Source organism: Alosa sapidissima, chromosome 16, assembly GCF_018492685.1.
Source record: "Alosa sapidissima isolate fAloSap1 chromosome 16, fAloSap1.pri, whole genome shotgun sequence".
Lineage (NCBI taxonomy): Eukaryota > Metazoa > Chordata > Actinopteri > Clupeiformes > Clupeidae > Alosa > Alosa sapidissima.
In genome coordinates, this window is record NC_055972.1 from 19,828,633 (window position 1) to 19,845,009 (window position 16,377).

Consider the following 16,377-nt stretch of genomic DNA (forward strand, 5'->3'; position numbering starts at 1 on the left):
CCAAGGGGGGACAAGGGGTATGTTTCTGAGGGACAATGTGGGACACTGCCTGGCGCGGCGGTGCCCCCACCTCACGGGCAGACTCACTGATAGTGGTTTACCCATTTCTAGCACATATTTACATAATATACCTTACGTGGTATATTAATAATGCCCTTCCCCTAAACATGTGTAATTGCTGATGTATCATGAATAGGCCTAGCCTGGAAACCAGACTCTCTGACTTGGCAGAGAGTCTGGCCTAGATCCATAGGCGTTTGTTTATTTCCGGGTGGGAGGGCACAGTTTTGAGGTTTAAAATCATTGGAGTTCCTTTGAACCGCTTTGAACCAATCACTAACAACCGGCGTTTCGTCATACACGGGTGCATCTTATCAGCAAACAATCACACGTTTCATCTGCGTAACTCTCACCAAAATGCATCATATAGTGTTTTGTGAATGTATCCAAGTCAAACTTTCATATAAATGCATAAGTACGTCCAAAGCGCCACTTTTAAGCTTGTATGCGTTGTCGTTTTCGGGTGAAATGACCTTTTGAATGGGATTCCTATAGGGCTACTACTTTTTTTGATACAATCGCGTCAAAATCGCTATTTTTCAAATACTATGAAGGCTCGACACAACATAAACTTTGATCGAAGTATCATCAGTGTCTCTACACATGAACTCGAGCATTGAGAACATTGTTGGTGTACACAGAGTTTACTAAAAGAGAGGTTTTGAACAACTCACTTGTTTTTTTCTGCTCGCTGCCATCTTGCCATCTTGCAAGGAGTGAGTTGTCCAAAATCTTTCTTTTTAGTAAACTATGTGTACACGAACAATGTTCTTAATGCTCGAGTTCATATGTAGAGACACTGATGATGCTCCGATCAAAGTTTCAAGTTATGTCGAGCCTTCTTTGTGTTTGAAAAATAGTGATTTTGACCCGACCATGTAGCCTACTAAACTACAGTTTGACTCGGGTACGTTCGTAGCCTTTAGTGACAAAATCTATGACTAAAATTTAGCTGACGATATAACATCCTACTCCACTGTGACTTCGTTCATGACACTCCTGTTAATAGGCTAAACTATTATTTACATTTGCTCAAAGATTTCATAAGTATAAGTCATTTTCGCTCCCTACGTTGATGTATTCCAAGCGATCTGCTTCAGGGGCAGGGACGTAGTAATTGAAACACCATGCCTGGGTACGTAATCGCTCTCAGGGACGCCCACTGTTCGCTGGTTGGTCGGCTGCCCAACTGCCGAAGTAAACGACAACCTATTCCAGACGGAGTACTGTGGGGAAAAGAAATCGACCGGAAGTACGTAGACAGGCCAAGGCCAGTCTAGAATAGGCCAACCAATGTGTATTTTTTTTTCTAAATAAAGATTAATACTTTGAACATTCAATGAATTGACAGATGCACTTCCACTTTTTACTTTACTTTACTTTTTTTGAGATTTCCTTTAGCTATTTCATTTTATTTATTTTTCATTATTTATTCACTTTAAATAAATTATAATGTAAAATTGTAGGATTAACAGGAAAGTCTTAACTCACAACACCAGAAGTTCACGGAACGAGAAGGGGGAGGAAGGATGGTGGACTTGCATGTTAGTAAAGGCAGGCGCAGGGGAAAAAACTGTTCAGTGTTCTGGGTAGCCTAATGTTCACTAATGTTGTATGATAAAGCCACATCTAGGTTTGACTTCCTCCGCAATTACTTTGTTGTATGGAATAAAATAACACTGTATTTGTAAATAACAGACTTTATTTTATTGTATATGTGCTTTGGGAATATTTCCACTTGGCCTAACGTAGGCTACCGCAGTGGATAACGTTAATGTTAGTGAAGGTAACGGTAACGTTAACACTCTTTCAAGTAGGCCTATGGCTAATGAAATCTCTGATAACAGATCAATCCACAGCAATGAAATGTATGCTTTGTGTGGTAATAATAGGTAGATGTTTGGTAGCCTATTTGTAGGCTACTGCTAGGTATATATGATTTCCAGTGAATACAAACATCATTCAAGCACTGCTCAAGTAGCTAAATTAAATGTGTGTAATCGGTCGCGTATGTAACTCTTCTCGACTTATACTTCAGGGTAATTTAACATCCCCACAATTTAAATGAGAAAACCATGTTAACAATTCACCTACGACGGACCTTACACCTAGGGAGAGGGGGGTGTAATTTAAGTCATAACTTGTGTTACCAGAGCCCGTCTACCGATCTCTGGTGTTACGTTGAAACTATTCAGTTTGGTGCAACCCGATACATTTTAGTAGCTCGTAAACTTCAACGTAGTTTACGTTAGAACTAAGCTAAGATGGAACTTACGTTCAACTGGTGCAACCGGCTGCAGGATATAGAGCGACCAACTTTTTTTTGAGCAAGCATTGATTATGCGTGACACAGTCTCAATTTGCGGGACGCATGAATTGGGCTTCAAACGCTGTGCACGCACGCGCTACGCGGGACGGGTGGTCACCCTACATGCATGAACAACACATCAACTAAAGCATTAGGTATGATGGGAAGGCCTACATCAATATGATTTATGATTCGTTTTCAGAACTGTGCAACTCACCGAGTGGTTAGTGGTGTTCGTTGATTATTAAAATCAAATATATCGGCGCAATGTATGATATCCAGCCGTCTTATTTGCTATTGTGGAACTATTTTTTCAGACACCTCACAACCACGTATAAACTTCCGCTCAATATTTGAGCCTGAAGCATAGACCACAGTAATATCAACGTGCAATGAGTCTTCCAACAGAAATCAATGAGATTTTACAAAATGCCAAATAAAACACGACAGAAACTGTATTTCGCTACGCTACTTGTTTTGGAACATCAACGTTAAGGGTTGTTTTAGGACATGTTTGAGCATGCCTGTAGGCAGCCACTCTGACTAGTCAAAGGCGATTCAAAACGAGTCAGAAAAGTCCAGACAGGACCAATCGTCAAAATGTCGGTGTCCACCACTCTAGTTCATCCAAAACAAACCAGAAAAGGGACTCAAAGTGCTAAATACCGGAATTTTCCTTTAAACGTTGCTTGGGGTAAAATTGACCCCAAGGATAACAGGAGGGTTAAGCAGGTCAACACAATCAAGAAAAAATTTAATATAACAGCTTCAAGGTCATTTTGATGGTAAACTAACTTGTTACAGGCCGAATGGTGCACCTTTCCAGTTGTAACCTACCCGTCTGCGGAGAACCGCCTTGTAATTTCACTCTCCCCTGATCCAGAGAATCACAATTTATTTTACGCCAATTGTGCAATAATAGCCTATTTGGGTGAAATCGTGCAAAATTACCTAGCCAGTCAGATACTCCTCAGAGATGATCTTAGCCAGTTTATAAACAAATCCACGTGTAGACTAAGAGCAGACATGTCTACAGTGAACACAACACTACTGAGTGAAACACAGAAAGAAAGAAAGAAAGAAAGAAAGAAAAAACACAGGAGGAAACCTTTACCAATTATGAGCTCAGGCTCCATATAACACAATACTATTCCCTAAAAGGCCAGTGCTAACCATGACAATAAATAGCTATCTCTAGACAACTACTACCGATTGAGTCGTAGAGATGGTCTCACAGATGGTCATGCATACACATACACACACTCATTGACACACACACACACACACACACACACACAAACACACAAACACACACACACAGCTGACTCCTACATGCTACCTTGTTTCAGAATTGTCCTTCACTCTGCTCACATTGTTTCCTGCTCCTGAGTCCTGAACTGTGCTTTAATCAAACCAGATTAATCATCAAGTCCTTCTTTTACACGCCCTGTTAATTAATATTGCAAATATTGTCGTGGTAGTCATCATCTCTCTGAGCAACAGCCTCTTACGCGTCCATCTATATTCAAATCAGGTCAGACTCAAGAGCCCTTACTTAATATCAGTTTCCGCCAAAGTGGCTTTATCCATCTCTTCAAATCTACATACATTTAAGGACTAGCATGGAGGGCTTGTACGTATAGCAGAAAACTTCTGTTTTAATGCTCGATTTCATGACGGATCTGTGAGCCTGGATCTTAAAAGCTAATCAATCCACTGTAATTGGCAAAGGATTAGCTTTGCTTCTGATCTTGGTTTGATCTCTGACTGATCTCACGGCATGGGGGTATATGTTTTGCAATCTTCATTTAAGACTCTGTAGCATCAAAGAGACTGCAGACTTGACCCTCTGTCAATCAAATCTCAGTAGGACTCCATCTCCTTACTGGAGTTACGGATGGCTTATCTCTTGGCATTTTGACAGAATGATCAATTTAGAAAAGAAGACATTAGCATGGTTCAGAGGAAGGTGAGGTCCACTATTCAGATGGGGCTCATTAGAAATGGCGTCCTGGCCTGAGGATTCTGGGGGACACGGAACTCCTCTGGCCCAAATCCACTAGTCCGGTGCCACAACCTCAATGTTGTGTTCTGTAAAAAAAAAACAATGAAGAAGCCCTAAAGTCATAACAAACAGCAATCAGAAAAATGATACATTTGACAGAAAAAAGAAGGGGAAATGTAACCATGAAATCAGTACACCAGGGCGTGAATGTATTTACATGTAGAATGTTGAGGTTGAAGTGAGAATACCCATACCCTGATTTAACTACATGTACCGCAGAGCGGTACAAAATGTGACCGCCGCCCAGTCCAGCACATTTTTTCCACAAAAATAAATCACGCTGAAAGGCCTATATGATTCTAACTGTCTCACTAAATTGCATTATCCACACTCAATTCTCACTGGTATCTGTTAGACAACAAGTACCAAAACATGATTAGTTCATAGATTTCACATGTAAAATTCATTTTATGCAACCCCACCTACATCTTGCCAGTTCATAATTCTGAGAAATTCTTGAATTGTATGCATGTGTGCATGTACATGTTTATGTTATGTGTGTGTGTGTGTGTGTGTGCGAGCTTGTGTGTGTGCCTGCGTATGTGCCTGTGCATGCATGCGTACATATGTCTACTGTGTGAGTATGTGTCATACGTATGATTACTGTGAATGTATGTGTGTGTGTGTGTGTATCTGTTTGTGCACATGTGTGCACATGAAATGGGTTAACATGACCCCTGGAGGCAAACATATGGGAAAAAATGGTCCTCCTAAACCCTACGGTTCTCGAGATATTCACAGAAAACTGTGTCTGCCCTATCCTCCTTTCGGGGGTCCAGTCCAGCAGGGGGGCTACAGATCAAAACGAAAAACGATGGTTCCATGCTATCCATGTGGGGTTACATGCCCACCAAGTTTCGTGTACCCCGGTCTTTCAGTGTCCCGGGAATCCTTGACGGAAATTTGGGCATGCAAAAAAGAAAAAAAAAAGAAGGAAAAAAAATCTGACTAAACCTATATGACCGCCGCTTCGCTGCGCGGCGGTCATAATTACTGTAGGACATGTGTCTAAGTCTGGTCATTTCACACACAGCCTTCTGTAAAGGTCACCTGGGGGGCATGACCAGTCCAGCACGGTCCCACCAGAGACATAGGCCAATTACTTAATTTAGCCTACCCTTTTGACCACTAAAATTGATCAATGATCAATTTAGAAAGGAAGACACTAGCATGGTTCAGAGGAAGGTGAGGTCCACTATTCAGATGGGGCTCGTTAGAAATGGCGTCCTCTAGCTGTTACGAAATGAACAACACATCTATTTCGTCACACACTTTCAGTGAAGCTTTGAAAGGTCTTTGCCTTTGGCACAGAACATGTTCAGTGCGTTAATTTATTTCTTCTGAATTAAATATATGTGTGTTGCATATATAGACATGTAAATGGAGCAACCTCTAACCTGTCCTTCTGAAAATTTGAGCAAGCAAAGTCCTGTGTTGACAAAGCAAACTCCTATGTTGACAAATATTAATGCACTGGTTCTCTAAAACATGATCTAATCATCTCATCTCATCTCATGATCTCATCGATTGTCTGTTAAACAGATGAGCATACACAAGCAGTGATGGAGTTAAATGCATCTTCGTTTGGGTCAATTTTGCCATATAAAGCTGTCAGAAGCTTTAGAAAAAGAACAATCTACTCCAAGTGTCTCGGAAATTATCAATGGCGTTTATAATGTTGTTATTGTTATGTGTGTATTAGGCCTACTGTGTTCCCGCACGCTCTGAGTGTGTGTGTGTGTGTGTGTGTGAGAGAGACAAGTGACATCACTCCTTGGGACTGTTCGTTGACTAGCTGCTTTGGAGTAGGCAGTCCACTGGAACACCCGATCCTATGTGCTGCGTTTGGGGAACGGAACCCTTTGGAGAAGCGCTGCGCTCAAGAACTTCACGCTGTAAAACATGACGTGGACACGGTTAAAAGCATATACATCCGCTCCATATCAGGGGTGGATACCCGAAGCTGTTCTCGGAGGATAGAAATGATGCCTGGAAGTCTTGGGGATTAACATTTCCCTGTAACTACGGGTAAACCGTCCAAGTTGTTTCTGGTCTTTTGCGCACTAAACCCGAAGCGCACTAAAATGAAGTTTGGCAAAAGCGTTTGCATCATCAATGTCGGAGGCACCAAGTACGCTCTTCCGAAAGACGTTATCAAAGATTTTCCCTTACGCCGTGTTAGTCGTCTTCACAACTGCTCGTCGGAGAGGGAAGTGCTTGAAGTCTGTGATGACTATGACCGGGAGAGGAACGAGTTCTTTTTTGACAGACACTCTGAGGCGTTCGGTTTTATCATGTTATACGTGAAATACGGCAAGCTGAGGTTTGTGCCCCAGATGTGTGAACTTTCCTTCTACAATGAAATGGTCTACTGGGGCTTGGAAAGCTCGCACCTGGAGTTTTGCTGCCAGCGGCGACTGGATGACCGCATGTCAGACACCTACACGCACTTTCCCGAGGAGGACCACAAAGCTGAGGATGACTTCAGGGGCGAGGAAGAGCCAGCGCGCCGGGCAGATTCCAAGTGGCTAGAGAGAATGCGCAGGACGTTTGAGGAGCCCACGTCCTCGGTGGCAGCGCAAATTCTGGCCTCGGTGTCCATGATTTTTGTCATTGTCTCTATGGTTATGCTTTGCGCGAGCACTTTACCGGACTGGAAAACAGCTGAGAGTAACGTCGTGGAAGAGCACAGGTACAGAGACCTTAAAACGCCTCTCCGGATAATCTTTCTAAATCAGAATGTGTATAGCTTATTGCGATCATGTTTTTTATCAGGATGTCGTGATCGAGACTTCTGTTCACTTAGGCTGAAACATCGGGAACAGCGAGAAATAAACTTTGTTGCATTAAAGTCGGAGTAGAACAAAAACGTAGTGTACAAACAGATAAGCCAAAACGAGAGTAAAGAAAATAAAACGAGCTATTTTTCATAGAAAAATATCTATACTGTCAGACAGACCCATATATTAAAATGACCAGTCAGTATAATTGCTGTTTCCAGTTGTACCTCTTCAAATGAATTCCAAGCACACCCTTGCTCCGGGGAATACACATTGTCATTAGTCAGAATGGTGAAAATGGTCGAATGGAAACTGTTTCATATGTAAAAAATACTGAATGTCAATGAGTCAGAAATGTCATGGGGCAACCCAGCTTAACACCAGATCAGTCTGTATCAAATTTCAATTACACAGAGGTATTGAATAGGCTACGGGTGTGAGAGGGACGCCCTTTTAATCCTTTTCACATCTGTCCATTTTGACAAGTTCCTCCAGCGCGTAGCCTTTGTCGATTCCCTATTTGTGTTCCATGGATTGATTGAGTGTCAATTCTGTGCTGTCATGTTTTCTGTCAGAATTCATGTGTTTTGTCTTTTATCTTTCAGCTTCAGAGAGCCCGAATAAAACTTCCTTAGTAAGGCATTGCCCGCCGAGGATGCGGTGCAGTAGGCCTAAGAGTTCAGAACGTTTGTGTAATTTCGGTGACAGATTTACAGGCAAATATGTTAGGCTTACTACTGTGTACAATGTGTCATGTAAGTACACATAAGTAGTAAGGCTATGCTGTACGATTCACCGCACTGTGATAGAGGCGAAAATCACAAATGGCGAGATCGGTCTTGTTTGGCTACTCCCGGCAGGGATCTCTCCATGGTTCTGACACCGAGATCCCTGACGTATCAGCTTTGTTGACACATCACTGCAAGCCGTCCAGATAGCAGTTTACACTGGAGCGGGTGCGGCACTAATGTGATGCTGATCAGCTGGGTCTGAACCACGTCAGTTTACACTGGAGCGGGTGCGGCACTAATGTGATGCTGATCAGCTGGGGCTGAACCACGTCAGGGCCGTCCCCGTCCTGGAAACCACTTCCATTTGTGCGCGCGTGGCCGGCAGCTCTCAAACAGTGTTGTTACTGTAAACGAATAGCAAATAGTTATAGTCAATGCGATGCACGATTTCAGGAATATTCTACAAACTGTTATAACTCATTACTAAGTGAGATGAAACTATGACTTTTAAATTGTGTTTGTTTGTTAAAAATGTAATAATTTCAATATAGCATCTTGTGGTATGGGCAGACAGTACAATTCCAAACATACTTTTTAATTCAGTTTTAAAGAAGTGTGTAGTGTTGAAGATCATTTAACTTTGCCAGCTTCGGTTACAGTGCCACTGAGTTTCTAGTGTGTGTGTGCGTGTGTACTCTGTGTTCACCTGACCATTAACCTATCTGTCTGTCTGTCTGTCTGTCCTTCACCCATGCTACAATGTCTACTACACGGACTGCTCCTAAGGTACCTGAGGAGCCTACACCGATTACATGGCACAGCTGAGAGAGAGTGGGTGAAAGAAAGAGAGAGAGTGTGTGAGAGAGAGAGAGAAGAGTGTGTGTGTGTATTATATAGTGTGTGTGACATGGCTCTGACTCACCTCCTTGTACACAAATGTGTCTCTGCATTGTGTGTGTGTGTGTGTGTGTGTGTGTGTGTGTGTGTGTGTGTGTGTGTGTGTGTGTGTTAGTGCACATAGGTAAAGGTTTCAGGAGGGTCACATCTGTTAATTAATCACCTCCTCTGACAAAGGGAAATCTCTGAGGAAAGGTCAGGTTTGTCGTCCAAGCGAACATGGTGCTCTGTGTACTGGCTGACAAGACCAGATTTCTCCCACAGATATATGTCAGCTATACTTTCTTTTGGCAGCCTTATCCTCATCTATGAATGGGTGGCATGATCAACTTTGGCTATCTCACCCACTCAATAGAAGCAATACCTTTTTCAAATATATTTTCATCTTGAGATCCCTGGGTATTCCACATCACTGACGGAACATGTTGGCAAAGCGAGTACTTGTTGTTTTACCTCAATATTGACTTAAAATCACAGACTTTTAGGTCACATCCCGAACCCTGGGCTCCATCAAACATGTCGTTGTGGAATATTCTAAAAATGAAACTCAAGCAGCTTATTTTCTGTTTTATCTTAAACTTCTCCTCCTCTCGTTCCCTTCTGGTGTGCCAGAGGGAATTAGAGAATGAGATATTTAGAGAGCTACTATTGGTTATATTAAAAGTTATGCACTACCAAAGGCTAGGCTTTGTTCTGGGTTCTTAAGTTACTACAAACCATATTGTCACTTTGGAAGACTTTGGTTAGATTTGCTAGTCTCTGCCTATCCTACGTATTGATTTCATTTTCTCTCTCTCCGAAACACCAAATCCAATTTGTCTTTAAATGGAGAATAAATGATGGCAGACAAGGTTATAGAAATCAGACACACAAAAGGAATATTGAACCAGAATATCACCATGCCTTTGTGACTACATACCATATGTATACTTTTGTTTACATTAGCAGCACACCTATGCAGTTTTTTGTAAATCCGACCATGCCAGTGAATCAAGATGGTCTTTAACTGAGGCATAACAAACATTTTTTATGATTGTAACCAGGGTTGTCAGTTTCATGAACGATAAGGTTTATAGCTGGCTAATAGCCCGATTGCCATTTGGCAACTGCACTCATGTTGGTGTTTCTGCTGCTAAGGTAACATGCATTTTGTGACACCCTGCTGTGCACTATGGCAACTGACACCTACTCCCCCTCCTCCCCTCCCATTTCCCCTTGTCTATGTATGTCCGTTTGGGTGACCTTGTGTGTGACTGTATAATTTGCTTGGGCTTATGCCGATGTGTGTCTGTGTTTATGTCACTGGATGCATATAAATTCATTTGTTTATGTGTGTGTGTGTGTGTGTGTGTGTGTGTGTGTCCATACATACATGTGAGTGAAATATGTGTTCCTGTTTCTGTCTTTCTGTGTTTCCACCCATGTCTTTGTGTGTGTGTGTGTGTGTCAGGATCATCGAGGCCGTGTGCATCGGCTGGTTCACTGCCGAGTGCATCATCCGCTTCCTGGTGTCGCGGGACAAGTGTGAGTTTGTGCGGCGGCCGCTCAACGTCATCGACCTGCTGGCCATCACGCCCTACTACATCTCCGTGGCCATGACGGTGCTGACCGGCGAGAACTCCCAGCTGCAGCGGGCGGGCGTCACGCTGCGCGTCCTGCGCATGATGCGCATCTTCTGGGTCATCAAGCTGGCGCGCCACTTCCTGGGCCTGCAGACGCTGGGCCTGACGCTCCGCCGCTGCTACCGCGAGATGGTCATGCTGCTGGTGTTCATCTGCGTGGCCATGGCCATCTTCAGCGCTCTGGCTCAGCTGCTGGAACACGGCCTGGACCTGGAGGCAGGCAACGAGGACTACGCCAGCATCCCGGCGGCGTGCTGGTGGGTTATTATCTCCATGACCACCGTGGGCTATGGAGACATGTACCCCATCACCGTGCCGGGTCGCATGCTGGGCGGCCTGTGCGTGGTGAGCGGCATCGTGCTCCTGGCGCTGCCTATCACCTTCATCTACCACAGCTTCGTGCAGTGCTACCACGAGCTCAAGTTTCGCTCGGCGCGGGTCACGCGCAGTCTCTCCGCCGAGTTCATCAACTGAAGGGGGACAGGACGTACATGGAGGCGAGGCCGCAGCACCTGGGAAATCTCCGAGAACAGAGTGGGTGTGGAGATGGCAGCCATCTCAAAAACCTCTCAGAGAAGAGAGGCCTTCCACAGTCACATCACTCTCACCAACTTCTCTGGCCTTACTCTCCCCACCACAGAAAGTTCCAGATGTTTCTGGACTTTAAAGCTTGTGCACACTAAAAGCTGTTAAAAGTGTGACAAGCAGGGGTGGAGTTTCTAGGCTTTCATGTCCACTGAGAGCTCGTTGGAGGTCTGAAGGAGAACCCTTAAAGGCTTCAGAGATCAGTGATTTAGACATTCAACCTCACACAAGGAGACTCTCAAGGCAATCAATTGTGTTAATCAACCGACTAACCAACCACACACCTGGCACTCATATTGAATTGCTGTTCATCAGGGACAGCTCCTGTATTCTGTAGAGTTCCTTATGTACAGCAGCTCTGATTGAGAGTTGTTTTTTTTAATGAAGAGGGAAGGGGATGGGAAGGGGTTGCTGTAAGTGAATGTATAGGGTTGCTTCTATGGCAACCAGGGTTTTCTGGCTGGATCCCCTTGACAAGCCACAAATGTAGAGAGCAGCTTGTCTGTGTCCAAGAGGCCTTCATATCACTTTCTCAGCTACAGAGGAGCTGGCTGGCTTCTCGTCTAACTGCCTTATGGACCTGTTCTTATTTCCCTTTAAAATCGAAAAAAAAAAAACACATGGCTTCGCACCAGGCAACAGGATTACAGGGCCTGAATGCAATCTGAAATGCCACTGAGCTGGCGAGCGCTGGCAGCAGCTGAACAGCGTGTGTGTGATTTAGTTATGTGTTCTCCTCTCCCGTGCACTGTGGTATTTGTAAATGTGCTAAAATGGAAGCAGAATCCAACTCATATCAAGCGTTTGTGAAACCTGTATGAATGATAGGTCTCGTTTCCCTCAGAGCTTTTTCTCTTTTGTTTGTGAGGGGAATAGGTGTGGGGTGAGGGGGGTGGAGTCAGAGCATTGATCCAAAGAGTGATGGGGCACATTCTGAATGATTAAAAAAGCCTCATATGAACAGAAAATCAGTGACTGATGTTCATTTGAACACTCTGACATTGGCATTACAGTCAGAGTGTTAGCAATCAGCCATAGGTGATAAATCAAATCAATTGTGTACACTATCATTTTCATAATCAGGCGGTTTGCCAACCGTTTTTGCAGCCATTCATCTTCTTACATCCCTATTATTTTTTAGAGCATATTTGTAGAATTTCATGAAAGCTAGACTTAATGATAGATAGACTTAGATGAGAGAAAGCGAGAGAGAGAGAGAGAGCGGTAGAGAGAGAGAGAGAGATGTTCTGAGCAGGGCAGGCCATGGATTGGTAGTGTGTCATGGAGGAATCGGTGGTCTGGACGACGCTTCGCACTGCACAGAGGCTGAGCGACCCCTCTGCCGTCCACTTCCTGTCCGTCTGTCTGCTCTCCACCTCTGTAGCACTGCTGGCCTTCAGGCAAGAGGAGTGACAGCTTTCAGGCCACTAATGTCTAGTCCTCTTAAACTCAAAAGCTCAATAAACAACAACTACTACTATGAACAACGATAGAGAAACACTTCACATCACAGCCTTGAGCCGTGCTCCTCTTGAAGTTGTCGTCTGTGCCACCCTCTTCTCCTCGGCCCGCTGTCATGTCCCATTTGGAGTGGCCTGTAGCATCCTGTCAGTAGACTCCAAGGCCCACAGACCAGAGTCAGCCAGAAGGTAGAGGCAGGGTGTCAGTTATTGATCCCAGGTCCACACAGACTGTAAGTTATACCCGTGGAGTGATTCTCCATATTGATCAGTCACGCTGTAGAAAAGCACAGGCTCTCCTGCACCACTAGAGCAGCCTGGGTCTTTGTCGTTTGTTTTTGTTCTCCATTTTCTTTGTATGGTCTTTGTGGTCAGCTTGATTATGATTCCTAAGAAAGGTAATTCCTCATGCTACTGCCATACAGGATGTAGAAAAAGAGAGAGAACTGTCTGACATTCACCTTTTCATTCCGCTGTAGTTATTCAGTGCTATAGATTGCTTTTTGGAAATGTTCTGAATGTCTGTTGAAAAGCAGTGCGTACACTTCCAGTATCTGTCACGGGCAGACTTGCCTTTCCCTTTAATAAGTGGTGCACTATTTCAGCAGCGTCAGTGTTTGAGTTCGCCTGGTTGTTTTTTTCCATTGATCAGTCTGGTCAGGTAGCCCCATCTGTCCATGAAGTCTTTCACTTGGCCTCTTGCCCATAGTGATTAGGTCAAATGGGGGTATTGGTTGTGTTAAATATTTATGGGTTTGCAACAAGCCTAAGATCCAAGTCACACTTGCCTGTGCCCTGAATGAATCCAAATAATGGTTGTTCTCTATAAAGGTGACTTTCACTGTCAAATTAGATGGGTTAATGTTTCATTTTATTGGTCACAGTACCTGGAAATTGGTTGCATTGAAATAAACTCTGGTTTGGGTTTGTTACAGCTTGCAAATATATGCCATTGATATTTCCACTTCCATAAATGTATTGGAGGTTATTTTTTCCTTTCCTGTGAAAATATCACAGCACCCAGATCCCCAACCATAAACACACACACACACACACACACACACACACACACACACACACACACACACACACACACACACACACCTACACAATCACCACTCTTTAAATATTGCAATTAGTGTTATCACAATGGAATTCACAAAGGAATAACATCCTTATTCAGCCAAGGCTACAGTATGTCTCACATTTTGAGCTTGTAACAGCTTCATAAATCTTAATCAGACAGTGATCTCCCAAGCTTCTCTTTATAAGCCTTCTGGGAATCATCAAAGACACACACACACACACACACACACACACACACACACACGTGCACACACAAACAAACATTCATAAAGAAGCACAAAAAGGTCATTCCATCTTCACTAATGAGCACCTTTATCCAAGCACTTCTTTGGTTCCATTTCAGTAAGTGTTCAACATAGCCATGAGACATACAATACCTTTAGCTGGGGTTGGGGGACAGTGGTTGGGGGAGCACTAATGAAACCCTTTCAGCTCCATCCCACAAAGTGAGCACTTCATTGCATCACAAAATGTAATATTGTAAAATTAGATGGCCATTTGTGCAGCATATGGGTGTCTGATGTTACTTGTTGCTATGTTCTGTTCAAATCTCAGCTGCAGCCTCTAATGTGTCAGCTGTTCTTGTGTGTCCAAGAACTGGAGTGTAATTGTTACCACTGGTACAAGAGTTAGATACGTCTCTTTGGCTTCATCAGGCGTTCGCTGAGCTTGATCAAGCTACAATATTCCACTTTGTGACTCTCTGAAGCAGAAGTTAACAATCAAATGACAAAAGATAACCAATTGCTGTCAGCTTTGCAAAATTGGTATTGGTAAGCAATGTTGGATAAAAGGAGTAAAAAAGGTAGAATTTCGGGGATGTTGGCTATCATCAAGTGGAAGTGCTATATCTTATCAATTTATTTGACAGATTATTTTTTACACCGCCAAATAAGCAATGGATTCATTTGGGTCATTATCTCAAAATGGTCATGGTAATTCTTTCTTGCTAAATAGGTAATTTGTTTTCTCCAATGAGCTATGACAATATTATCAGCTCTGATATGTCACTCTAGCTTTTTCCAGATCAGGCTTTAGGCTGGATCCTGTTCTGGGTTGCGTGGACTATAGCCTGGGCATCTTTGTAAGTTTTATGAATGTCATACTGCAAAAAAGCACACAGACCATGCTTCAGTAGACACAGAATGTGAGCTCTATCTCTGTAGTGAAGTGTAACTACAGATTTTACAAAGCCTGACTTGAACTGTATGTAATGTCAATGCTTTCTCCCATTTGAATAGATCTATTTTGAAGTAGAAATAATGTATTTAACTTATCTTGCTCAGTTTGTGATATTACATTAAATCTTAAGATAATCAAATGTTTTTTCTTGTGTATCATTATGAACAACTCCAACATACAAACTGCAAACTACAGCAATGTGTAGTTTTAACTTAAAATAAAGCCAAATGATTTTGATAATTACACTTACTAAATAATCTACTTCTTTCACTTGCCTAGCTAAACTAAGTCTTTCACTTGCCTAGCTAAGACAGAAGTTTGGAGGGTATAAAGATATTTACATCTAGGCTACAATAAGAGTCATTATGGTAATTTATTTTCTCAGTAGCTTGCCTGTTCCCTCATAATACATTTACAATTATTTTTGTATTTCCTCAATATATATGGGTTCCCAAATAATACATATTTCGATTACTTTAAGATATAAGGTTCACTTGCAATTCTTTGGCATAACCTTACATTAGTGGGTTAAAAAAATATTCGGAGGTAGTGCTGGGCGGTATAACCAAAAATGTATATCACGGTATTTTTCAAAATTCTTACGGTTACACGGTATATGACGGTATTTTTTTTCATGCATAATCAGATGTTCACAGCATTTTCTTCAGGTTGAGAGAGGAATTGCTGCAGTACATTGACTAAGGATGGTCTATTTTACTGTCATGATGTAGAATAACTCCACACTGGTAATGCAGTTTTGCATGGCCCCAGAAAATGATGCTGTTTACAAAGAGCCACTCATGATTCTAATGAAGAATCTAATCAGAATGCAAAGACAATTGCAGTCAAAATACAGAACTTTTACTGTGCAAATTTCACAAACATCTTATATAACCAATAAAACGTATAAAACCAATACAAAAAGTAGTGCAACTTGCAATAATTATACTTTTTTGAAAATTATACAATTTAAAATAAAACCTCTCTGCTAATATGCTTACTCTGTCAAATAGGCCTATCAGAAACATGCCTTATTGTTATTGTGTGGTTTGCATGACGTTAGTGGTAGGCTAACGTTAACTTCATGTAGATGTAGATGTCTTGTTAGCCTGCCATGAGCTTCGGTTCGGTTCGCTAGGCAAAACATTAACAAAAAAGTTTGTTTTGGTGCACTGATGACAGTCAGAATCATTTCTAACTAGCCAGCTAGAATTGCTCAGTTCATGTCTATAACATGCTTTACTTGCTACCTGGATAATTTCAGCGAATATTCTTAAAGGAAGGAGTAAAATGCACTTTAGATCAATTTACGGATGATTGGGAGTACATACGTTGAGTTGACATCATGTCATTCGGATGTGTTTTGAGAAAGTTCGATGTTACCGTTTTTATTCAAAACTTGTTAGCCTGGAAGTGACGCGGGCATGTCATTTCGCCGCTACAAAACGCTATTTTTATACCTCTTCTACAGTTCCAAACAACATTACACTTACGTAGTAGTGAGTAGAGGGTCCCTAAAGCCAAACCGAAGTATCCCGAGGTCTTTATGTGGTCGGATAGAGAGTCCAGAATGAATTTCATCAAGCCAGTACCTTTCCGGA

At 42.6% G+C, this 16,377-nt stretch overlaps 1 protein-coding gene across 1 annotated transcript; it reads left to right on the forward strand.

Annotated features, from left to right (window-relative positions):
• The first annotated feature begins 6,187 nt into the window (after nt 1-6,187).
• LOC121685817 (potassium voltage-gated channel subfamily G member 3-like) lies at nt 6,188-14,870 on the forward strand. Its single transcript, XM_042066577.1, has 2 exons — nt 6,188-7,125; nt 10,292-14,870. Exons 1-2 carry the CDS (start codon nt 6,518-6,520, stop codon nt 10,935-10,937), a joined length of 1,254 nt encoding a protein of 417 aa, XP_041922511.1. The 5' UTR covers nt 6,188-6,517; the 3' UTR covers nt 10,938-14,870.
• The last annotated feature ends 1,507 nt before the right edge of the window (nt 14,871-16,377 follow it).